Below are 26,784 nucleotides of genomic sequence, written 5' to 3'. Positions count from 1 at the left end.
GGTGAAATTGTCATAACAGCTTTTCATAACATCTGTTTTTATCACAATCTATATGATAGCGTATAAACTGTAGCAGAGTATTGGAATAGCCGAATGCAAATAATTTCTGTTTTTAAAGCATCACTTTAGGACATTAACATAAAGTGTTCCTGAAGTGGAGTGAGTAAGAGCTTGTTATGGGACTTGTCTAGTCTGAAAGATGGTATCCAGATATGCCTTTTATTATATATGCAGTACCTGAATAATTTAAAAGTCCATCTTGTATGTCTTGAACACTTATAAGAGGAATTTCATTTCCGTTTTGTGTGAGGCTTATGTTCTAAAGAATGCAAAATGAAATCCTGCACTGTATTATACATTAGCGAACATAACTTTGTAAGCCACTTGTGGCTCCTTGAGTCATGAGTTAACTGCCCTTTTCTCACTCAAGGGATCCTGCAAATGTTCAGGCTGGAATACTTTATAGCTCTCAGCTATTTTTCCTTGGTCTGGCTTTGATTTATACAACAGTAATTATAGGAGCTTTGAGCCTGTGTTCCATATAGGCTTAACAAGCCTATATACATTTTTAATGTACTGGCTCAAGTTATGTTGCTTACATAAATTTGGGGTATTTCCTAAGCAAAATTTCATCATAGTATTTAATTGTTTCTGTGAGCAAACCCCTCTGCCTTCCTTGTCTCTTCAGGTGTCAGAAAATGTTGCTTTTATTGGACCAGACATGCATGCTATTCAAGCAATGGGGGATAAGATAGAAAGCAAACTGTTAGCCAAGAAGGCGAAGGTCAACACAATACCTGGTTATGATGGGGTGGTCAAGGTAAGAAACCTTTTTTAAAAATGTCTAAGCATATGTTCCCAGTGCTCTCTGAGCATTCTTATAAAGTAGTATATGTCCAGCAAGTGGCATTTGTATGGTTGGAGTGTTTGCATACTGCAAAGACTCCTCAGGCATACAGAGCATCTCTGTTTACTCTGCACACAGGAACACATGCATCCCCGACAGGATCCTTGTCATTAAGGGCTGGGGCACACAGAATCAGTAATGGAGAGTAGGCTTTGCCCTCACCACAACAGTGCCCCCCAAATGCAGTGGTTTCTTTTTCCATAAAAGTAAAGGGGAGCCATTCACTTATATAAGAGAAAGTAAAAATCAGCAGTATGGGTCAGGGAGATAAAAGTGCTTCTTATCTCTAATAACTTTCAGAATCAAGCCTCCTCCTACCTTTATAGCCATGACCTGGGTTCTCTTAATTGGTTACCTAAAATGTGACAGGATGTTGAGAGAGTGGTGTGGGATGTTTGTTACTTGATCTATGGATTAAAAGTTTTGCCTGGTCTTAAGTGTAGAGTATAATATCTTGCTCACCATAAAATACAAAAGGTATTTTACTATTTTTAACTTTTTGACATCTCAAAAACTGGATTTTGATGGAGGAAAAAGACTGACATCTTGTTTCCAAGGCTGCCTGTACTATTTGCCAATACATCTTATCACTGTGCTGATGAGAAAAGACCACAGATGCTGAAGAGACTTCTTGTATTTCTTTGTGAGATATTCAAATAAATCCTAAGGACTTATCTGCATTGCAAGTGTCCTTTTATTTCGTACAATATTAGTTCTCCATATTTTGGTGGTGAGAGAACTTGTGATTCGTTTTCTAATGTCCTACATCGAAATGCAGTGGGGATCTGGGGAAACTGGGCTGTTCCTAGGGATATTCAGCTGTGATCGTTCTTTCTGGCCTTGGGCCAGTCGCTGTCTCTCAGCTTAATCTACCTTCTAGGGGTGTTATGAGTAGAAAAAGGGGTTAAATCCTTGTACACTGCCCAGAGCTCCTTTGAGTAAGGGTGTGACTCAAATGGAATACATACTTGGATTAACAATTTACAATGCAATACAGTACAAACATTTAATGGCTTTTGTATTCATAGACACAGGTTCAAATAACATATGCATTTAATTTACTATTTTATGGAGAAAGAGCAACAGTTGGTCCTGGAAGTAGCATGCCTCTAGTTTTCAACTTTTCACTAATGATTCCTAGACTTGGGGCAGTATCCTGTACTGCCTGTGCACCAGCGGGACCCACCACTAGTGCAATGGGGAACTATCAGTTCTAAAAGCAACCCACAACAAGCAGAAACGCTAGTTTCAAGAATGGAGCAGGTCAGCAAAGCCCACAGAAGGGAGCTCCTCTAACCTGTCCCAATCCGGAAATTAGCATCTTCAATCATGTTCCTTTATGATTCGCTAATTCCCCATTGCGCTAGTGGCACAACGGAATGAGTGGGAGCACAGTGACCCTGTTGGATACTCTCCTAGGTTTACCAAATTGTTGAAATTTATTGAGCTAGATCCAAATAACCACACAACTACTTTGGACTTCTGTTACTTAAACAGCAGCCTTCCATGCTGCATGTGAAATCAATCTTTGAAACTGAAGGCAATTTCTGAAACAGTTTGTGCTTATCACATGGGGCCCAGTTTTTCAGGATTTATTTATTTATTTATTTATTTATTTATTGCATTTATACCCCGCCTTTCTCCCTCTCGCAAGGAACTCAAGGCGGCTTACATTATCCTCCTCCTCACCGTTGTATCCTCACAACAACAACCCTGTGAGGTAGGTTGGGCTGAGAGTCTGTGACTGGCCCAAAGTCACCCAGTGAGCTTCCATGGCCAAGTGGGGACTAGAACCCGGATCTCCCGGCTCCCAGTCCGTCACTCTCACCACTACACTACACTACACTGAGGGGATGTGGGAAGAGAAGTTAAAATTCTACTGGCTGAATGCAAGCCCATGGGTTGGTCTAAGATAGCCTAGGGTTATGCAGGAGGACATGAAGAACAAAAATTGAATATGCATGCAAGGTTTACTCTGATGTTTGCTGGAATGTTAAAACAATTTTTTTAAAAAATTGAATGGGTAGCTGAAATACTTCAGTGTAATGAATGACACAAGTGGTGATTTGCTGTTGTTGTTGTTTTAATTGTTACCTTACAAACATGTTTTATTTTCACAAGTAGCGCGGATTTGGAACTTAAATAAATATGGTTGGTGGCTTAAGCTCTTATTATCTCTGCCATTTCCTTACCACTGGTGGTATGTGACTTGTCATAGAAACTGTCCTGTGGAGGCTTCTTATCAGAGTCATAGAAGCCAGTGGTACTGTGCAGTGTCACATGTATGTATGCTGTTGACTGGAGAAAAATAGTACTTTGCTTTTTTCAGCAAAAATGGGTATATATGATGTTCAGATAATAGCAGCTTGCTTAGGAGTTCTCCACTGGCTTTTATCTTTTTGAAGGCTGAAAATTGTAGTTTATATGTTCTTTAAAAATATTTTGGCCAGGAAGGGGAGTTACAAATAGCACAGTTGTGTTCGTAGTCTTGGGATACTTTGCAGATTGCCGCCTTGTGGGCTTTCAGTGTGTATCACTTCTTTGCAGGTAACTAAATTGGGGGGGGGGTATGGAGGTGGGGATAACCTTCTTTATTGCTTTTATTTTAAAATTCTGTTTAGCAAATATATGCCTGAATTTGCAAGAGAAAAGAAATGTAAAAGTTTCCTCCTTGGTTCTAATCGAGGCTCTTCATCAGTCATCACTCTTCCTGCATTTTATTCAAGAGGCTCTAATTGTCTGCATTTGGCAGGTTTAACACTTCCTGACAGAGAGGCTATTAAGGGGAAGTATTCTCACATAACTGTCACAGACAGGAACAAAGAACCTTCAGACTCAATGTGTGGAAACCACTAACATTCTTAAATGACCCTTTTCATGCATTTTTGTTATCCCTCTAAGCTAAAACTTGGAGTGTGTGGAGGTTGCAAGGTTGTGGAAAGCAACAAGGTGTAACAGTAAACCTTGATTTTATTCTCCCCTCCTTTTTTAGGTAGACTTATTTTTGCCTTAAAAACAATTGTTTGGAAAATCTCATTAACAGATGTGCCTGGTTGAAGTTTTTTTAAAAAAAAGACTTAAAACTGATGTTGCTTTCAGGGCTGCTTTGAACTTAACAAGCACCGATTTGTGGAGCAGACTAGCTAATGAAAGGAAATTAAATTTTCTGACAACTTCCTGTACCAGCTTCCTTATTCTTCATTGGGCGCTTAATAGTTACTAAGAAGATTTTGTTTTATTGTTTGGCAAAAAATGAGCCAGGTATGAAATCCTCCAAAGTATTCCACCACCACCACTTTTTTTAAATTTTTTTTAAAGAATGGCTTTGAATGCTTAAAAATAACAGTTTTCATTTTAATGTTCAAAAGTCAGCCCCCATGGATTCAGCCACAGATAGCAGCTAGGGGTTTTCAGGCATAACATATATTTAATGTATGTTACAGGGTAGTATAAATATTAGAAAATTCGGATGGACTTTCAAGGCGTAACATATATAATTATGCACAATGGAAATATATTCAAAATCCACAGTTTGAGCAATACCTTTATTATGACCAACCAAAATTCCACAAAAATGTGCAAGCTTTTGAGTTCTCCAGAACTCTTCATCAGGCTAGATGGTACAAAAAGCAGGGGATGGGGGAAGTAAAAAAAAAGTTAGAAAACTGGCCAGATGTTGTGGCCATGACGTCTGTCTATAGACAGACCGAGTTTCAAAATGGAGTTTTGCAGACTGAATGAATTAGTCAGCGGTAGGTATTGCAGGTATCCGATTACACTGCTGACTAATGAACTTTTCTGTGTCTTCCCCCAACCCCTAGTTTTGTACCATCTATCCTGTTGAAGAGTTCTGGAGTACTTGAAAGCTTGCACATTATTGTGGAATTTTGGTTGGTCCTAATAAAGGTATTGCCCAACTGTGGATTTTAGGGGTCTTTTTCCTTCATGGACCAGCATGACTAACGTTGCTTTTTATGGAAACATATTGTTTGGGTTAAGAGACAGTTAACTTACACATGACAATAGTATTGTTCACTAACCACTGAGAAACTGAATAGTGTGGTTATGTGTTTTTTTCTTATCCCCTCACCTGGCTACTTAGAAAACATTGCATATTCTAAAGCCTGCTGTATCCCAGTTTACATGAAAGCTGGCATAAGATGCTTTTGCTATTTATTCTTAACTGTTATTTGAGCCATGCATGCTATCCATATTGCTAGGTTACTCCATCCATGTGTCAAATTTGTGTTTTAATTGTGAAGTTTAGTATTAAAGATACCAGATATAACTGGGACAGAATGCAGTTAAAATGCCAGATGCATTAACCTCTGAAATTGAGATTCTCTGAGTGCCTGTTCAAAGTGCTCTGGTAGAGTCTAATATGTGTAATAGTAAGTTCCCTCTGGCTTAAAAGAAGAAAACAACAACAACAACCAACACCTGAGAATACTATATTTGAACCTTTACTGAATTTTCCAAGACTTGTGTTGGTGCTGAACGAACCTTAGGCAAACAATAGAGAATCAACTCCCCCTGCTGACTGTATGCAGGAAAACACGACACATGTGTACCTGAGAAGACGGGAATAAGCTGACAGTTGACATGTTCCAATGTTCTGATATTTACTTCTCAGCGAAACCATCTAAATTCTTTAATTCTAGCAACTTAAGAAATCCTTCTGTAGTCCTGCTATTTTTTCCTGTCAGCTGATTCTGCACTGCTTAGAGTCTGAGCATTATGCAGTGATGAGATACAATTTATATTCCACTTATGGTATTAATTTTACATCCCTCTGAATGAAGCAGGTCAGGAGGTTGTAAAATCAAACATTAAATGAATCGGAGGAGACAGTAGTGCAATATATGACTGCCCTAGAGACATAGTGCAGTAGCTGATGGAATTAATGTTGGGTCTAATTTCCTGCTTTTACAGGATGCCGATGAAGCTGTCAGAATTGCAAGGGAAATTGGTAAGTTCTTAAATTGGCTATTGTGAGATTTGTATGCCTATCAGAAGATGCTGTTGACTAAATTAACTGTATAATATGTAGTCCCTATGGAACAAATAATGATTTAAGTTTTGAATTCTCAGTTGCCACCAAGTCTTGAAAGAATCTGAGTATTAACTGTCTCTGTAAATCTTAATATTTTAGCTATAAGTAGCATTTTAGAAACTTAGGTTGCAGACAGGATCCAAGATGTATTAATTATAATCTGCTTAAAATTTCATATCTTTGTGTAAACCTAATGTGAATAAGGTGCTAAGATATGGTCAGTCATTTTTCAGAGAGGTGACATAATTATGCTGTTTGTTCCAAATCATTAGTTGGTCTCTGCTATAATTTAGGCTATATATGGCTAGCAGCCAAAGAACCATATAACTTGTGCTGTGCTTCGAAGGAGTCTGAGGACTTGTCTTTTCTCCCCCATGTAAAACATCAAAATACTCTTGAAAACCAAAAGGAATTTAAAAAATGTTTTAAGATATGGTTTGGCAGTGGGAATATCAGCTGTTCAAACAAGTCAAATATTCCACTTGGGAGTTCCTAAAGTATTTCTTTCAATCATAGCTTATATTCTGGGGAAAAAATAATTTATAAAATAATTTATTTTCTTGATATTATGAAATTGGGAGGTGGCTGGTGAGTATCAGCTCAATCCAGTCTGGTCTCATACTTGATCTTGGCCAGTGTGGTGTAGTGATCACTGTGTTAGAAAGTAGAGCAGGGAGGCTAGGTGCAAATAACCTTTCCGTTACAAAGCTGGATGGTCTTTTGCTGGTTGTTTTTTCTTACCCTACAGGTTTATTGTGAGGATAAAATGGGATAACCCTGATACATACCAACCGTCCTTAAAGGAAGGGTGAGGTGCGGCTGTGATAAAGTGAAAAAGATAAGGGGGGAGGGGGAGTTCCAGTTCCATACTTTCTCAAATGAAAGTTTCAGAGTTTTGTATTTGAGAAGAAAGCCCCCAGCTTGTAGGATAACATTTAGATCTGTTTAGCTTTGTGACAGATACCTTCCCTTGATTGTGTGGTTAAGCCAAAGGATGAATGGCACAGATCTTTCCCTACTCTTGGATCCCTTCTTTACTGGGGTTTCTCCCCAAAAGAATAACTGATAGGCTGCTACCACAGGCAGACCCTTGCCTGAACACCCTAGTCTGCCTAGTGTGAAGAGTCCTCCCATCAGCTCAGCTGTATGGGAAAAAAAGAAAAAAGCAGGGCACTTTAGATTTTATCACCAAAAGAAACAAAAACTTGTGAAGTATCCTAAGAATACAAGGGGTAGCTTTGCAACCATGCAGATGCATGTGGGGAAGTATTTAGTGAGAAATTCCCTTTTTAAAACAATGCAGCATCATGTCTAGGTATAAAAAAAGAGTTTATTTGGGAAAAGGGGAAAGCAGGAGGGACAAGGGAAGGCAACACACACACACACACACACACACACACACACACACACACAGAATTCCAAATAAAATTAATCCAGTCAGTCTAATGTCACTAGTTACATATTACCTATTTGACTAGGGTTTAGAACATATGCAGAGTACCTTACAAGAAGATGGTCTGAGAAACAGCATCTTTGGCCTCCTCATTAGATGTTGTTAGGAAGAACTAGAACAAGTGGGAATCCAATATTTATGGGAATATGAGATCACTGAAAGCCAGCTTATTAACAGAGGCCATGTTTCCACGACAACGGAAGGGTGAACCAAACGGAGAAATACCAGATTTTTCATGGCATCGGCATGGCTTCATGCAGGACTCCACTAACGGGTTCCCCGCACCATTATAAGTTGCTGACGGAAATATACTTCTGGGTGGGGTGGGGGGATTGGAAGTGAACGTCGTCAGACTGGCAGGGGCTGTTTAACCAATCAGAGAGGCTTCCCCACTGGGCTTTCTCCCCCCTTTCTCCTGCCCCCTGAAGCTCTGATTAGGCAATGATGTAAGGGATTGAAACTGGCATTAATTACTCCCCCAAAGCCTTGAACTAAGCATCAGAGACATGCAGCTTTCGAAATAGCACTTCACACCCATTAGGGAAGTTAGTTTGCCTTTCACCTGATGAATTAATGATGTACCCTGAGTCTACTTAGTGCCCGATTCCCCCAGTTTTCCCCCATTTTCCTCTAAACCTGCACTACCGCATTAGCAGGAACCCCGAATAAATGTGCTGTTGCGCAAATGCACGATAGTGCAATTTCGGGAACAAGCCTCATTGAGCACAACAGGAGTCAGTGAGAACCCCTAAACTAATTCGCTATCGTGCAGTAGCACAAATGCGTGTTAGCGTTATTTTGCGATAGAGTGATATCGAAATACTGAGATGAGGGTATGTGTATTGATGGCAAAAATGTGCAATACTGTTGTAATGAGATAGCAGGGGGGTAGATGTGCTGCTGGAAAATTGGGGCTTTTTTCGCTGTGAAGTGATAGTGATGCCTTCTAACAGCCCAACTGAGGATTCAGCAGTAACTACCTCTAGCTGTAGAACTGTGATCTGGCCAGGAACTTTGATATGTACACCTCACCCCACGGCTCTTTTAGTAGTGTAAGCCTTAGCCCCTGATAGAGTAACAACTTTAAATGTCCAACGTCGATACAGTTGGTGGCTGGTGAATGGGGAGTGCTTACTCCTGGTTCATGACATAGCCCTAAATTGCTGTTTCAGTTTAATCCTTTACTGTTTAAAAAAAGAACTCTGGTGGCCAGCAGGGAAATGGTGGAAACATCAGGGAAAAGCAGGTGGGGAAAACACTGGGGAAACACCCCTTGACCGGGGTCACAGTGAAAGGCACACCCCTGGGCAGAGCTAGCATACCTGAGGTTAATGCAGGGGTTGGGTCACACAGCAAATATATCGGGGAGAACGCGACTTGAGGAAAATAATTGGATTTTAAGCAGTCTGCGATAAACTCCGTGGTGGCTGCTGGATGGCCACAATATCATGTATCCCTAACATCCCCCACATGCAGCCAATTCTGGGTAAATCGCTCGTGGAAACACGCCCAGAGACTGACTGTTGTTTTGTCCAATAGTGTGATGTTCTTCATTAATATCATTGGTATAATACGTAAAAAAAAAAAAAAGCATCTAAACCCCACCTTTTTAATGACTCTATGCTTGCATTATGAAAGAGGTGGCCAATTCTAACTGGCCAAAGCTTTGTGCAAAACAGTTAAATTTTTGGATGTGTTTTCAGAGACAAAGCACAGGATGTATGCTTGCTTAGGCTTTCTGGCATAGTTCCAAGTTACCAGATGCTCTAGGGGGAACTGTTCAGCTACATCAGAATGTAGAGGTCATAGATCATAGAACCATAGATCATAGATTATAGAATAGTAGGGTTGGAAGGGGCCTACACGGCCATCGAGTCCAACCCCCTGCTCAATGCAGGAATCCAAGTCAGAGCATCCCTGACAGATGGCTGTCCAGCCTCGTCTTGAATGCCTCCAGTGTGGGAGAGCCCACCACCTCCCTAGGTAATTGGTTCCATTGTCATATTGCTCTAACAGTCAGGAAGTTTTTCCCGCTGTTCAGCCAGAATCTGGCTTCCTGTAACTTGAGCCCATTATTCCGTGTCCTGCACTCTGGGATGATCAAGAAGAGATGCTGGCTTTCTTCTCTCTGTGACAACCTTTCAAGTACTTGAAGAGCGATATCATATCTCCCCTCAGTCTTCTCTTCTCAAGGCTCAACATGCCCAGTTCTTTCAGTCTCTCTTCATAGGGCTTTGTTTCCAGTCCCCTGATCATCTTTGTTGCCCTCCTCTGAAGTCTCTGCAGTTTGTCTGCATCCTTCTTAAAGTGTGGTGCCCAGAACTGGACACAGTACTCCAGATGAGGCCTAACCAGTGCTAAGTAGAGGGGAACTAGTACTTCCCGGGATTTGGAAGCAATGCTTCTATGAATGCAGCCCAAAAGAGCATTTGCCTTTTTTGCAGCCACATCACATTGTTGGCTCATATTCAGCTTGTGATCGACAACAATTCCAAGATCCTTCTCGCTTGTAGTGTTGTTGAGCCACGTATCCCACATCTTGTAACTGTGCATTTGGTTTCTTTTTCCTAGGTGCAGAATTTGGCATTTAGCCCTATTAAATATCATTCTGTTGTTTTCAGCCCAGAGCTCCAGTCTACCCAGATCACTTTGAATTTTGTTTCTGTCTTCCAAAGTATTAGCTATCCCGCCCAATTCTGTGTCATCTGCAAATCTGATCAGCATTCCCTGCACCTCCTCATCCAAGTCATTAATACAAATGTTGAAGAGCACTGGGCCCAGGACTGAGCCCTGCGGTAGCCCACGCGTTACCTCTTCCCAGTTTGAGAAGGTCCTATTGATAAGCACTCTTTGAGTCCGATTCTGTAGCCAACTGTGGATCCACCGGATCGTTGTTTCATCTAGCCCACTTAGACCTAGTTTGCTCATCAGGATATCATGGGGCACTTTGTCGAAAGCTTTGCTGAAGTCGAGGTATATGATGTCTACAGCATTCCCACGGTCCACAAGGGAGGTGACTTGATCAAAAAATGAGATCAGATTTGTCTGGCAGGACTTGTTTTTGACAAATCCATGTTGGCTTTGAGTAATCACTGCATTGTTTTCAAGGTGCTTCCAGATGGATTGCTTTATGATCTGCTCCAGAATTTTCCCAGGGATTGATGTCAGACTGACTGGTCTGTAGTTCCCAGGTTCCTCCTTTTTACCCTTTTTGAAGATAGGGACAACATTAGCCCTCCTCCAGTCATCTGGCACTTCCCCCGTCCTCCATGATTTCCCAAAGAGAATAGACAGCGGTTCTGAGAGTTCTTCTGCCAGTTCCTTTAGTACTCTAGGCTGCAGTTCATCCAGCCCTGAGGTTTGTCTCAGTGAGCAGTATATTTTAAAATAAAAATGGTTTCAGACTAGAGTGTAATACAGATGTGATTCACACATGTGTCTTGCTAAATAAGCGGCTACTTTGAGCAGTCATGTGGAGGCTGCTGCACACAATGACCTGGTTAGCACATAATGACAGTCCGTGGCTTAAACAACCCATAGGTTGTCATGCATGAGTGGGCGCACTGCCTCTTGTGTTCCTCTTCCACTTTTAATCAGGAAAGTACAGTTGGCCCACTGGGTTGTTTAGGGTCTAACTCGTGGTTTATTGTTGGGTTAACCTCTGGGTTGTTTAGTCTCTAAACAACCTAGTGCTCTGAGTTTGCACATCATACTCATCAATGTATGAACGGGCCGATCGTAAGTTATTGATTAAAAATGGAACCCATTAGCTGTCATTACATGTGAACTGGTCCAGTGAATCATTTCTGTAAGTGGAATCACGTCCAACTTCTGTTTAAAGGCTATGCCATTGTAATCCCAACTCCTTTAGCATGCTGTTGTGAGGTTGGAATTGCCAGAGCCAATAAAATGACCTACAAAGTGGTATAGACCTTAAACCAGGGGTGTGGAACCTGTGGCCCTCCAGATGTTAGACTACAACTCCCACCATCCCTGATCATTGGCCCTGCTGGCTGGGGATAATGGGAAATGGAGTCCAGCAACCCTGGAGGGCCACAGGTTCCTCACCCCTACATTACACAGTTGCATTACTAGTATCCAGCCATGCAATTATGTGTGAATCAAGCTAATGTCAGTGCCATTTGGGAAGGGAAAATAATATGGGAGTGGAATGAATGTGGTATGTGTCTTCGCTTTTCATGTGCAGGAAGTTATAGGAGTTGTCTATTTTTTCACTTTTTTGTTCTGTATATAGAATTTTCCTCTTGCATTCTGTTAAAGTGCAAGAGGAAAACTGAGAAGCAAAACTTCTCCCAATTTCTCCCCTCCCACTGCAACTTCCCTCACATCCTGGGCATTTCTTGAGGGTCCCCATCCCAGCCCTTAGGAGAGGCTTTTGTGAGGGGCAGGGGAGGCTGGAAGCCACAATGGGGAAGAGCGGGTGGGGAATTCCTCTTACCTCTGAACTTCTGAAATAGAGGGTATGATACATGTTAGGGGATTTTATTTTATTTATTTATTTCATTTCTATACCATGCAATAGCTGAAGCTCTGTGGCTATGATGAGGAGGGCATCTGGTCTCCAGCTGTGCATTGCTTTGTTTACGCAGGCAGCTTATTGAGATTCATTGACATTTGATGCTTGAATTACAAGACGGGGGTGGTGGTGGTGGTGCAGCAGAGAGAGCTGGGCTGTCCCTTTACCTTGTGTATGACCCCTTTGGTTATTTTTTATGTTATGAGGATGGCCATAACTTGGCAAAAATTGGGAGGAATCAGAGATAGGCATTGTGGATTTCATTAGGTAAACCCTAAGTTTCCCTCCATAAATTGAGCACTTGCATGTGTGAGAGGTTGGTTCAGTGATTAACACAACACTCCCAACACTGGGGCCTTCTTCTCTTCCTCCTTCTTCGAATCCCAGAAATTAGCTCAGTAGATCAGAACTGGTTTTGTGAAATGTGAATTCATTACATATGGAACAAGATGAAAATGAGAAAACAGAGTAACTGTACCATATACAATATATGCACACCATGTAAAAAGCTGGCCGCTCCTTCCACGTTTTTAAAATATGACTAATTCCACAAAAGATGTATCTTCAGGCTTTTAAATTTATTATTTAGTTTGAAATGAAAAACAACAGCAATAAAATAAAACTGCTAGAGCATATCACAATATCTTACCTAACAGTGTTTAAACCGTGGTATCAATACAGCAACTCACATACCATATAAGAAATAATCATAGTGCATATCATCATAACCATTCAAAACACTAATCCAGTCTTCCCCAGCCTGGTGCCCTCTAGATGTTTTGGCCATCAACTTCCATCAGCCCCAGCCAGCACAGCCAATGGTCAGGAATACTGGGAGCTAACGTCCAAAATATCTGGAGGGCACTTAGGTTGGGGAAAGGTGCATTAATCCAGGTCCTTTCTAATTTAACAATTCTCTTCCATAGCATTAATTATTTTTCAAAAGAAACATCCCTCCTTATGCATAGAAATATACAATCTCAACTTGCAGCGGGAACCAAATCATTTCAAAGGGGAACCTCTCAATTTAATCTTTTTCCTGATGCAATGTGGATATGACCTCTAGCAACCTATGCTTTCATTACAGCTTGGGTGGGCAATCCTAGCCTACAGCCTGGCTCTAGCCCGCAGTCTAATTTTATCTGTCCCACAACACTGTCTGTTAAAAATCTGGGATTCACACTAGCTCTTTGCTCTGGCTATCTGTGGTAGTGGTGGTGCTGTGGGGCCAGAATGACTCTGTCCCTCAGGACCTTTCTCCGGTCACAGGACTGCTGATGGACCCATGTGGAGTGCTGGTGGTAACCATACAGGGTCTTCCAAATAGACAGGTTGGGGGCTGCACGACCAGGGAGTGTCTGCAGCTCAGATGTATTTGTGTAGCATGGGAGACCTTGATGGGCTCGGGCTGGCTCTGCAGCGGCTGTTGGGCTTCGGCGCACACTTGGCTGCGACTTGAACTGTGAATGTGCAGGGAGAGCCGGGGAGAGGAGGGAGTCTCTTCCACCACAGCCTCTGCTGTCTGGGTGGATGCATGGGGGAGAGTGGCTAGAGAGGTTAGAGTTCACAGTTTCATGTGATATCTGATAGTATCTGAATGACGCATTAGCCCATCATCAAATCAGGCTTCTGCAATATGGTGTGGTATTGAAACCTTTGTGAGATAGCGTTCTTCACACTTGGTAGGGCAGTCCTATGGTCTTTGGACTAATTCAATACATTCTGATTCTAAAGTTCACGTGGTGGGGCACATACATATCTTGTACTTGGATATGTGTATCAGAGTACAACACATAAAGTAAGAATTGGTCTTGAGTGAACCCTAGAATTTGAATCAAAACTCAGTACCACTGCATGGGATGAGATGGCACACTGATTATAATTTTCCCGGTGTTCATTACAATTTTTTTATTACTACTGACTACTCCCTTAGTTAAACATAATTTACTGATGAACTATTTAGTTCTTATAGTTCTTATTAGTTCTTAGTAATACTGAAGTAATGGTAATTGTGTAGTAATAGCCATAATACAATAGTAACTTTTAGTGGCATCCAGCATTTTTGTTCCATGAGTTGAATGAGAGTTGCATTCATGGAATGACCCTGTCTTATGAATTGAAGCACTTTTTGTTCATGGAACCAAAGCATGGGATTCTCCCCTTGGAGTTGAAATGTGTGTTACGCGCCTAATATTATGTCCACTGACTTCCAGTGTGTTTCAGGGTCCAGTTCAAACTCCTAGGCTGGGCTTAATTTTTAAGGCTCGAAATGGTCTGGAAATACAACACCTTATAGACCTATGTTTCTAATATGAACCACCCGCCGCCGCCGCCTCCTCCTCCTCCTCCTCCTCTTCCAGCGGCTTACACATAAATATAAACGTAATTAAACCATGTTAAAACAGTATCAAAACATAACAAGTTGTCAGGGAAGGTTCCTACAGTGTACTAGGTGTCAGCTCTGTAGGTGAAGGGTAGGGGACACTCCAGCTGATGCAGGCTCTGAGGTCTTTTCCTATCTTCTCTGTTCAACAATTGAAGCCCCTTTTATCTCTGTTCCTGCTGTCAAAAATTTGGTGGCTGAGAAATTGAGATGAGGCTTTTTGGTTGTAGTGCTTGAGCTGTAGAACACCCTTCCTGACTACCTTTTTTAACAAGCAGTGAAGGTGTGACATTTGGATTGGATTAGTTGAAACTGGTTATTAATTTCCTGTCATGTTCAGTTGTTGACTTTTTTTTAAATGGTGAGTTTAAAAAACATTAGCTGCCTTGAGTATCTCATGTTGGAAAGGCAGCATATAAATGTTTAGATAATGCACAATGTTAGTGTTACGCCTTCGATTTCCTATGTATATCAACTTTTCTTAATTACATTTGATATACTGAAATGCAGAAGATGGCTGTCATCAATAATACTAATAATACTAATAATAATACAGGTAATGCAGCCTTAAATCTTCCTTTCCAACAAACAGCTTTTTAATAAGCCTGTCGTTGTCTAGTGTGCTATTGGACATGTGGTCAGTTGTCATATCTGTATGAGTTACTGATAAAAGTTTGAACTTCTGTCTAATTGTTCCCTGCTGCTAGGCTACCCTGTCATGATCAAGGCTTCAGCAGGTGGTGGTGGGAAAGGCATGAGAATCGCGTGGGATGATGAAGAGACCAGGTGAGTTGCTGTCCAAAAACTAGTTTTGATGAATACGGCGATTTCCAAAGTCCTACTAAACCACTGTGAACTGACAGTCAAACAGATATCAAATAGCAGATTGAAACTGAACAGTTTCTGCTCTTATCCCGTAATATAGCTTAACAGTTTCTTAATATTGGGGTTTTGTATGTATGCATTCTGACTGTAAGTTGGATTCAAATAATGTCCTATAATGTTATTAATGTCCTACAATTATATTAGCCAATAATTTGTTTAACACATACACACACTGTATTTAGATTTTCCAGTAGAAAATAAAAACTGGTTCTCCAATTTTCTAGTATTAAGATATTTTCTTGACCAAGCTCTGTTAAGACATTTATATCCCATTGAAGTTTTTTTGTTGTTGCTAAATATATTTTAAGTGAAAATATAAATATACTTCATATCAAGGTAATGTAGTATTTAATGCTAACTTATTAATAAACTCTTAACTCAAGTGGACGATTTTAAAATATTTTCTTCCTGTGACTGTGAAATAGAGATAACCGCATTCTGTTCAGCCAGTTTCAGTGGTGTTGTGGGCATAAGAGAAAACTTTCTAGATTACACAAAGGTCCATCCAGTCTGTCATTTTGTGGCCAACAGTGGCCAGCCACATGTCTCCAGGAATCTTATAAGTAGGGCATGAAGGCAACACCCTCTCCCCTGTTGTTCTTTGTCCCCAACATCTGGTATTCGTAGTGCCTCTGAATGTGGAGGTTTCATTTAGCTATCATATCTAATTCTTAACAGTGAAAAACAAAGCAGTAGGTCTAAGTTGCAAAATCCTGCCTTAGGAAACTTTGGATCTCTCTCTATTAATTATAATGGGGAAATCAACAAATGGCTGTAACTTGGGGTCGTAGGGGCAGAATTGAATGATACTTGCAGACATAGTAACCCCTTCTGAAGGAATGAAGCCTGGAAAATTTGAGATAAATGTAGGGGGTTGGTGGTAAATGTGTGTTTTGTTTTTTAAGTTATGAACTACCTTCTCTTTGTTGTTTTGTGGGCAATTTGCAAGAACATGACATACAACATAGAGGTTCCCCTAGGTAGGTTCCCTGCAGCATTTTAGAAGCATATGTGCAGGGATTAGGGATTAGTCCCAAAAGCACTGTGATTGAAGAGCCTTGGTTATCATTCCCTGATTGTAAGCTGGAGCTGTCATTTCATTTATTACATTTCTATACAGCCCAATAGCCAAAGCTCTCTGAGTGGTTCACAGCATGATAAAATACAATTTAAAAAAAAATCAAAGGCCATGCACTCTCTCCTCCCTCTTCCCTGCCTGGCATTTTCTTTTATGTAGAGCTTCCAGAGTTCTGGGCCATTTCAAAAGTGTATCAAATTGTATAAAAAAACTACCCACTGAAGCATGTCCAAAACTTTGGGATCAGTCCACTTTGCTTCGAACTAGTCTCTTAGATTCAGGGGTGGTCCAAATATCTCTGAACCAGGCCTCTTTGGCTTGGAATTTGAACTTTGTCCAAAGCACATGCACACCCTTAGTATTTAACTTTTTTCTTTGAAAAAGTCATCTAAACTAGTGGTCATCACCACATCTTGTGGTTGTGAATGCTGTAAGTTAACTATGTATAAGCACCAGTCCAGAACACTGCATGGTGTAATGCAGATAATCAGAGTTGCTTCTGAGTTCTGTCCTTTCTAGACTGGTTGATTAGCTACCCACAAAATTCAAGAGTAGTTCCAGAAGCCTCTGACATAGCATAAAAGACTGCTATATGCAAAAACAATACGAAAAAAGCTCAGTACATGTGTGTGCAAGCCCATGCATATGACTAGAAAGGCTGCCTGGACTACAGCCATAGCACTAACATTTAAGGATGCCTTCATGGAATAAGAACTACTGATGAACTTTGTCAGAGGAAGGGAAATTAATTTAAACTTTAATTTCCCAATGTTGGCCATGATCCTCAAGAGCATAAAGGCCAGATCTGTGCATCAATCCTATATTTATTTTTGGAGGTGTGTTTTTGTTGTTGTTAAGCTTTCTCTTCAGCTGTCCACTCTGCATAACTTCTAATTTGGATTCAGTTTAAAGTCTGTGGTTCAGTAAATGGAATACTTGAAGAGAAGACAGGTGGGGAGCAAACATTACTGTTATCTATTGAATTTATAAAAGTCTGCACAAAAATGTTTGTGTGTGTGTGTAAATAAATGCAGGTTTTTTGCAAGATTTTCCCAAATATATGGCTTTTGTACACTATTCCCCCTATTTTTGTATGCATTTCTTGCTCAGAGAAGTGCATCACAAAATTCGGAAAAGTGCAAAAATGGAAGGATAATTGTATTCCAGTTTATGTATTAGTTCAGGATGTGCAAATTAGATCACTTCATACTTTAGATCACAAAGAAATTTCTTCCCCATCCCTAGCGATGGGTGGCACATACTGCCCACTGGGCTTTGCCTCCCCCCCCCTTTCTTTAATGTTTGGGATTTTCTGAACACGCCCTTAGTAGCTCCAGTGTAATACATCGCAAACTTATTTCAGCTTGGAAGAAATTAAAAAAAGAGCCTAAGACTTGGGTGGGTCTGACCGGTGGCAAAAGGAAAGAAAAACATCACTGTGCAAATAGATCTCACTGATGCAGTTATCTGAGTTAGGGTCATATCTTATGTAACCTAGATGCAAAGAATTGCATGGCTAGTTCTATGTGCTCAAGGAATATATGTCCACCACCAACACAAGTTATAGTAAGAGGTCTATGATAAGACTACCATATAGTATGAATTTGTTTAAAAACCCTGGATAGTTCATCTTGAATAAATAAGCAACACAATATTTAGAGGAAAATCCACTCAATCATTGGGTTATTCATGGCATTAGGCATCTACAGTCCTCTTGTGATTGCAATTCTTTGTGCAGGGTATGGCCTGTGACAGGGAGAGCGGAGTCAGCAGCATGAAACCTCATTATGTGGAGGAAGGAGTTGGGACTTTGTGGTGGGAGACTGGATCATGCCATTAGTTTTTAGGGCCATCTAAATAATTTTGATATGAATGTAACCCAATCCTTTTACAAAAGCAGAGTTATGAAGTAGCCTTAAAATGGCTGAAAAAAGAATGGCGCTTATCAGGTAGACTCAAAATGAAGACTACTGTAAATTATGGTCAACAACTGTTAATTACACATGCTAATTTTTGTTGACCTAAAGGATTGGGCATATGCAGTATCAACAGCTAGTGATGTTTGCCTTGTTTGTAGAAAGGCCCAGGAATTCTAGTCACTGTTTATTTCTGTTTTGTGCCAGATGGTTTTCTCACTGGTGTTATATTGGCATTGCATTTGCACTATTTCCTTACTCCACAGGCCATACAACTTAGAAAAAGAGAGAAGTTTGATCTACTGAGAACAAAAAAGGGAAACATTTATAAATTGGCCCCTATATTTACACTTCTTGTTTAATTTAGTGGAAATTCCTCATTTTAAAATTTATAGTTTGATATGCAAGAGCTTAAGGGTATGTGTATGTAGAGATATGCATATTGTGAAAAATTAAGGATATCTATGCTGTGCTTCATTTGTTTCGATTCGTTAGGATTTTTTATTATATTGTAAGCTACATTGGTCTCCCTGAGAGGTGGAATAAAAATATTTTCAATACATTCGTGGGACTTGAAAGATCTGAGGAAACCTTGGTTCACCCACTTCTCATTTCAAACAAACTACAACTTCCTCTCAGTTTAGCATCAAGAATTTAATTCTTCTCCCTGAAAACATAATAGTTTAGTAGAACATAGCTTTAAATTAGTGCTACCAAGAAGTTTTTCTGTTTGAAAAAGGTTGTTCCATGAATTTAACCTGAGAGTCTTTATTTATCAAAAATGTTTGTGGTAGGTTGGCATTATCCTAGAGGTAACTAGGTTAGTTGTTATCTACAGGTAACTAGGACACTGGAGCTGTATTGTAATTGTTTAAGGCTGCAGTCTTATACTTCTGAGCAAGCTATATTGAATTCAGTGGAAATTACTTCTGAGTAGATATGCATAGGATTATGCTATGTAACTGCTCATCTCCTGATGCTGTTTTGTGATGGCGACCATAAAGTTCCTAGTGGAATTGCATCAGTTTGATTTTTAAGTACAAATTTTTGTTAATTTCATGGTGGTTGGCATTTTAAAGACTTGAGTCTATCCATGGGATAACCCCAGTGCTTACAGATCTGGATTTGGATGTGGGAAATCCAGTTTCACATTAGTGCTCAGCTGTGAAACTCACTTGATGGCCTTGGCTGATTTATCATCTATCTCAGAAAGATGCTGCTCTAAGTCCCTTGGAGGACGTAGGGGAGGGGGAAATAACAGATGTTGCAAATACATAGCTTTAAAGTCTCCAGAACGTTACCATTGTGGAGGGGGAGGGATGGTGCACATGGCCTTGCTCTATGAATCCTCAGAGACTGCATTCGCCAACAGCAGCAGCTTCAAGGAGGAGTCAGACCCAGTCCTTCTGAAGTAGTGGCCCCCATCTTGGAACCCACACTCCATCTGCTGAATCTTGGGGAACCATCTAACCCCAAGAACTAGACTTTGGATTTCTCCAGTGAATGGAACCATTCATCTAAATCTTTTGAGGGCAAAAATGCCATAATACTGTCCCTGTAATAAACTTCTGTAGGAAAGTCAAAGTTGATGGTATTTTCCACTTGGATAACATACAAGATGGTTTGGAAAGTTAAAAAATTGGGTAGACATCATGAGCAGATTGGCACAAGTTGGTGGATATGTACTCTTTAAAACACTAGCATATATAAAATGCTGCTATAGTATATACTGCCTTTTGCTTTCCAAGATGTAACCATTTAGGTGTAGCCCCCTGTGTTATGCATCATTGTTTAAAACATGCCCCGTAGGTTGGTATCGGAATTACGATGCCAAAAGATCAGACCATTTGACATGCAGTTTACCATCAGAGTTCAAGGCAGAGGATAATTTATTTTGTTTCAAACATACAATAAAGGCACAGAAATGGGGCTCACTCTACTTCATTTCGCTCTGCTTCTTTCAGCCTTTCCTTTTATCCTTCTTTCTGTCTTCCCTTCTCTCTTCTATGCTTTGCATCCATTATAGTTCACTTTTGGGTCATGCTTCACAAGTAGCTGCCATAGTTGCAGAGGCTTCTTTTTCCTTAGCTTACAGCAGCATCCTATGTTCAGCAAAGCATCTGGCTGTTCTCACTATCTGTGTTTCCCCTCTACCCTTTCCCAAAAGCAGGCACAGAGTTGGGCTAGGTTAAGACTGAGGAATTAAAAAAGATGAGAAGATCATACTATGGGGCACTGTTCTCTTCCTCCTCTTTACAGAGCATAGGAAGTTTATAGAAGCAAACAGACACTTCTAAAACAGATCTGAAAATAAGTTTTAATACTTCTAGGCTTCAAAGATGTGTAGATTATATAATTAGGCATATTGATTTTAACAAAACAAAAAATGAAGGATTGCAGTTGATAATTTTAATTAGCACATGTATCAATAAACTAAAATCAGTTGTACATATCATCTAACAAAATGCTTACAGAAGGAAGCCAAAGAATTAAACCACTTTTATTCTTACAGTTAAAACAGTACTGAATCTAAAGATCCCAAATGTTTTGCAAGTAAACAATGGATGCTTGGGTAATTGCCTTGGGTGTTATATTTGCTGTGTGCTATTTGTTTTGTCTTTGTAAATGGTTGTATATATCTCAGTATTTTTTCTTTATCTCAATTTTATTATTAGAATTGGTAAAAAGTATCAGTGAGGGAAATATTTCTTTATTAAATGTGTATTCCACCTTTCCATTAAAAATGGCACTCAAGGTGGCTAACAATAGTAAAACAGAGATTAAAACAAAAACTTAAGTAAACTATAACATAAAAACAAATCAATTAAAAACACAACAATAAAAGACACACAGCACTCAACATTGAAAAAATCCTTCAGCTGTAGACCAACTTATATGCCAAAGGCATGTCTGAATAAAAACATGATTGCCTGGTGGCAGAAGGACAGTACAGAAGGATCCAATCTAGCCTCCCTCAACAGGGAGTTTCAGCGCTTAGGAGTAGCCACCAAGATTGCCCTCTCTTGCGTCCCCATCAAATGTGCCTCCGATGGTGGTGGGACTGAGAGAAGAGCCTCCCTCAAAGATCTTAAAACGTGGGCAAACTCATATGGGGGAATGCAGTCTTTCAGATAAACTGGTCCCAAGTCATATAGGACTTTATAGTCCTTTATAACCAGCAATTTGAATTGTGCCTGGAAACAGATCAGTAAAGGACTCATACACTCTGTGTAACCAGCCCGAGTCAATAGTTTAGCTGTTCTATTTTGGATCAGCTGAAATTTCTGAACAGTTGTCAAAGACAGCCCCATATAGAGAGAGTTACAGTAATCCAAATGGGTTGTAATTAAAACATGTGTTGCCATGGCCAGATCAGGCATCTCCAGGAATGGGTGCAGTTGGGCCAAAGCTGCTTTAAAGCTTATTTTAGAGAATGCCTCTTCCTGTATGACCTCCCATGTATACAGAGTAGGGATGGACAAAAGAGTGATGTTCAAGATCACCAGGTTTCACCATATCTTGCTTTGCCGCTTGTCTGATGCCTGATTCCTGTTCGCATTTGCAATCACTGTTCACTCTGCATAAATGGGTAAATTGCGCAAATTGAGCTGCAAAGGTGAAATTTGCACAGCTTTCCCCTGTTTGATTTATTCAAATTTCCTAAATTTGCACAAATTTCCTAAATTTCCTCCTTAGGCTAAAGTGGGGCTGATTTAGTCTATGGGAAAAGTTTGCATAAATTTAGGAAATTTGTGCAAATAGAATGTGAGCACATGTTTGGCAGTTTATGAACATTTTCAACAGGCATGTGCTCATGATCCAGTTCGAAGTTGCAAACAGGGCATGCTCACATGTTTTGTGAGCAAAAATGAAATACTCGTACATCTCTAATACAGAGATCTTCTGTGGAGCCCCAACTTAGAGCTACATCTTTCCAAGAAGCCTGACTAACAACAGTGAGCAGGGCCATCTCTGTAGTGGCACTCCCATTGTGGAACTCCTCCTGATTTTTATTGACTGGGCTTTGTGTGGAGGTGAGGCTGTGTTGACTGCATGAGCTGGCATGAAGCGTTCCCCCACCCCCACCAATCTGTTGGACACTTTTATAAAACAAAGCAATCTTTGGTTAGTCAGGATGTCTGATTCTGTACTTGGATAGCATGCAGCAAGAGATATAAAATATAGACATAATTAGTATTCTCATTTACTTGCTGTAAATGTGCCTATTGCAGCTCCTTATTCTGTGTCAGAGGCTGCTGCTGCCATTCTCCTGACGTTTGGGGAGGAGTGGAGCTTGTCATGCAGCACAAAAATGGAGGCTCGGAAGAATCCCTAAGCCATTGATTAACAAAACATGAACATATTGGTTTCTCCATTTTCAGAAATGGAGGTTTGGAAAACCTGCAGTACCAGCAGAGCTCCCTAAGCAATTAACAAAACATGAACATATTGGTTTCTGTATTTCTAAGCATTCTACTTGTTTTGTCTTAAAGGGAAGGTTTTAGGTTTTCATCTCAAGAAGCTGCTTCAAGTTTTGGTGATGATCGATTGTTAATAGAAAAGTTTATAGATAACCCTCGTCACATAGAAATTCAGGTTTGTATCCCTTCTCCCTCTTTTAGAGCTGTAACGCATGATTTGAATTTTGACTTCTCTTGTGCTTTTCCCTCTTACTAGTTCAGTAGACATGTTTTTGTATACTAAGAAACAAAGGTTTAGCTGAAGGACTTTAACCTCTGAGTATTGGGTTGTCTCTCTACAACCCTTGATGTGTGGAACTTCATCACAGTTGTGGACAATGGTCAGTTAATCTTCTCTGACAAGAAATCTATAGTATATGCCAAACTCCTTAAAGTTCTACTTTTTCCAGTCTAAAATACAGAATCCTTATAATTTCTGTTATATGCATTTTGTTTTGATTCCTTGGAATATATTCTGACAGCAGTTCAATAAGTTCGTATAATACAAACCCTTCTGTATGCATAGAAAAAGCTTAGATAATAAAAAGAAGTTTAACCCATTCAGTGCTGACAAAGTAGTACAATTCTAACCCAGACTTTCTTCAGATAATAAAGTTACCATGTTCTGATAAAATACCCACATAAGTGGAAATGCCTTCTGCTAGTGCAGTGGGATATCTGGATTCAAGCCCATCATAAACACCCTTTAAAATCTTCAGTGGAGAAAGTGAAGTAGAATGTATGGAAAGGTGAATGTTGCATAATTGCTTCCTGTTAGTAGTCATGGGACACTCTGAGTGGAACAAAGCTGTGATGTAAGCACACTTATTTTTACGTAACTTCTATTACATTCAGTCGAAGTTGTTCAAGAATAAATGTACCTCAGATTAGGATGCCAAAATAACAGGATTTTATTATGTATTCCTTATTTGAACTTCATTCTCAGTGTGGATTTTTTAAATTTGCAAATGAGTTTTTCCCCATGAAAAAGTTACTGGAGAGAAATGGCTGGAAAAGGTTATGTTTTTGTTTAGTGTTCTCAGCACTGTGTCCCAGATTCAACAAAATCATGAGGCCCTTTTCAGTCTTTATAGTCTGGATAGAACTCTTAAAGCCAGTACAAGTCTTGAGCATCTTCCCTTCCCTCTGTTCCTAAATAATGAATGAACTATACCACATTTACTTTGGCCACTTGGCTGAAACGGATGAGGGAGATACTTTATTGAGATTAATGTAGTGCAGCCCAATTCATTTCTTATCTTGTTTCTGAGGAGCCCAAGTCTTGTATAGGCTTAGATATCTTCTTCGAACAGGCTATGAGAAGCTCTGAATAATATGTATTTATAACTGCTACTTCATTTGAAACACTTTCTGTATAATTTTATTAACGTAATGGAATATTTCCATTGTTGCTGGTGGTATTGAGATGGGAAGAGAAAAACAATGCATTCATTTATTAACAGTGCCCTTCTACTAGGTATTGGCTGACAAACATGACAACGCATTATGGCTGAATGAAAGAGAATGTTCTATTCAGAGGAGAAATCAGAAAGTTATTGAAGAAGCACCAAGGTGAGTGTGTGTGTATTCTTTATGAGCATAAATAATTCTTAACTTTTAATTGTATGTGGTCTAGAACTTCTAAGTGGTCATATTTCAAAGGCTATAGACTGGACATCCAGAGAGATCCCTTGTTTAAATAAACACTATATTTCCTAGTCCAAGCATTATATTCTACTGCTTGGATCTAGAGAGGCGCTCTCTGGAACAGCATCCCTTGTTGTACAAGGAACTGCTGATGGATGGCAAAATTGGCTGTCCTCTGTACACGTGCATAAGGGCTTCCATAGATCCAAGCTTGTGTGTAGTGATGGAGAAAGAGGTGTGTGAGCCAGAGACCCATTCCTCATGTAAGAAGAAGTTCAGTGTGTGTGTGTGTGTGTGTGTGTGTGTGAGAGAGAGAGAGGTTATTGGTGAGTCTTACATGTTTTCCCCCAAAAGTTTTTATTTCATGGTTTTGGGGCAAAAATTGAACATGTAGCAGTAGTGTTTCAGAAGATATTGTGAAAACTGTAGATGCTCCTGATATGTATTCATCTTCTTTATCCCATCTTGCTCCACTGGTCCCCCTACCTTTCTTAGGGCACAATCCTATGGCCGCCAGACAGCGGCTGGATGGCCATAGGATTGGTCAGTTTCCAGGAACTGACCTCAGAATTCTGAAGTCTCAGTTTCTGGAGAACCGCCTCCCTGCCTCCTCCCCCGCCGCCTCGTAGGCAGCATGGATCAGCTCCGTGCTCATAAGAGCAGTGTGGAGCTGGACAAAAGGGGGCGTTCCCAGAGGCAGGGAGGGGCGGGGAGTGCGGAAGTTCTGGTATGATGCTTCCTATGTGTCGTCCAGCCTCCCCACCCTGTGCACGGCAGCCAAAAACGGCTGTCTAGCCGCGAACGCACAGAGGCTGGAACATGGAGGAGAGGATCCCTCTATGCAACTCCTGCTATGCATTAGATAGGCTGTCGCCTCTGAGTTTGGAGGTGGCCACTTATCCTGATAGGACTGCTCCCTCCGTGTGTCTTATTTTCCTAGATGGTGAGCAGGCACACTTGCTTTATTTATCTTTATTCCTGTACACTGCCTAGGCTATCTCCTTTTATAGGAGCTTAATCAACACAGACTTTATAATAATTCTGAACACAGGAAATGCCTTCTGTTGCACAGCTTATTCTCGGACTCCCTTGCTGTTCAGATTATTACATTTCCTTGATTTACCACACTAATATAAGAAGCATAATAAAATACTTGGACCTTGCTTTGAAGTGGGATTGATAGAATAGAGACAGATTGTCAGATTTCAGTTTTTTAAAACTCTGAATATGCTTTTGTATCTGAATCACTTCTCACTGTGAGGGCAGGAGCAACTTTCTCCATGCTTTGATAGGTAAAAGTTGCAAAGGCTTGCAAAGGTTAATAAAAACTTGGATGGTTTGAAGTATTGTGAAGAAGCATTACCAAAATATGTTTTTTCTGAGTTGGTAAGCCTCTGGAAGATGATATATCTAGTGTCATGTAGTGAGGAAACTCTCTGGTTGGGGAGCAGTCTTACGAGTGAATTCCAAGAGAATTCCACAACTGCACTCTAGGGCAGAAGAAACAGCTGTGCCCAGGGGAACCATGCTGCATGGAACAGATGAGTCAAAGTAAGAAGAACAGAAAATCAAAACTTTCAGCTTTAGAGTAAAGTAGAGAGAATAATTTAAAATGCAATCTGTTACTGTCATTGGATGTCAGATTCAGTGTTATAGGCTAAAGTTGAAACGGGAAGGCAGTTCAGTTCAGAAGCGTTATGGTTTTATTTCAAGATTTTTACTGAAAATAACCTTAAAGCCTTAATCCATTCTCTATGAGAAAAAAAGCATACACAGTGTAAGTGGATACATGAAACCACCAAAAATGGATGAAGTTGCATAATTACATATATCAAATCATAAACCTGATTTGTTGTAATGTTAATGCTTCTTTTAATTGAGCAGCTATGATTTTGAATATGTAGGTTCATTTTAAACTTTTAATTTTAATTTTATGTTGTATTTTGTGGTTTTAAACGTTGTGAACCACCCAGAGAGCTTTGGCTATTGGGCTGTATAGAAATGTAATAAATAAAGAAATAAATAGGTATATTTTCATCTTTAAAATATTGTACTAATGTTACTGAGGGTATGGAACACAACTTGTGTGGCTACATTTTTTGCTTCTTGAAAAGCAATTGGCAACCAGCGCAGATCTTTCAGTACTGGAGTGATGTGATCACAATACTATGCACTAGTTAGTAGCTTAGCTACTGCATTTTGTGTGACTGAAGCTTCCAGACTTTCTTCAAGTGCAGCCCCAAGTAGAACACATTGCGATAGTCTAACCATGATGTAACCAAGACTCGGGAACGGTTGCAGCTGGCGCACTAGATGTAGTTGTGGAAATGCACTCCTTGCCACTGCTGCCACCTGAAAATCCAAGGGCAGCATAGGATCCAGGAGCACTCCCAAGCTACAAACCTGATCTTTCAGGGGGACCATGATCCCTGAGCCAGATTTTCTGCTGACCAACTGCACCTGTT

General features: G+C 40.2%; 1 protein-coding gene across 4 annotated transcripts in view; it reads left to right on the top strand.

Moving 5' to 3' along the window:
• The window catches only part of PCCA (propionyl-CoA carboxylase subunit alpha), a 343,861-nt gene that overhangs the window by 136,444 nt on the left and 180,633 nt on the right, over positions 1–26,784 (top strand). For 3 of the 4 annotated variants that reach the window (XM_084844684.1, XM_084844686.1, XM_084844687.1), the window contains 5 exons: positions 689–820; positions 5,840–5,876; positions 15,041–15,119; positions 22,706–22,808; positions 24,150–24,244. In XM_084844684.1, the coding sequence (XP_084700810.1) occupies positions 689–820; positions 5,840–5,876; positions 15,041–15,119; positions 22,706–22,808; positions 24,150–24,244 (446 nt within the window). The remainder of the gene's footprint in view (positions 1–688; positions 821–5,839; positions 5,877–15,040; positions 15,120–22,705; positions 22,809–24,149; positions 24,245–26,784) is intronic. The other variant, XM_084844685.1, reaches the window with a different exon arrangement.

This window comes from Heloderma suspectum, chromosome 3 (genome assembly GCF_057233095.1).
Source record: "Heloderma suspectum isolate Gila_16-S chromosome 3, 16-S_ref, whole genome shotgun sequence".
Classification (NCBI taxonomy): Eukaryota; Metazoa; Chordata; class Lepidosauria; order Squamata; family Helodermatidae; genus Heloderma; species Heloderma suspectum.
Note: the sequence above shows the minus strand (reverse complement) of the source record. Positions and strands in the feature narration are given on the sequence as shown.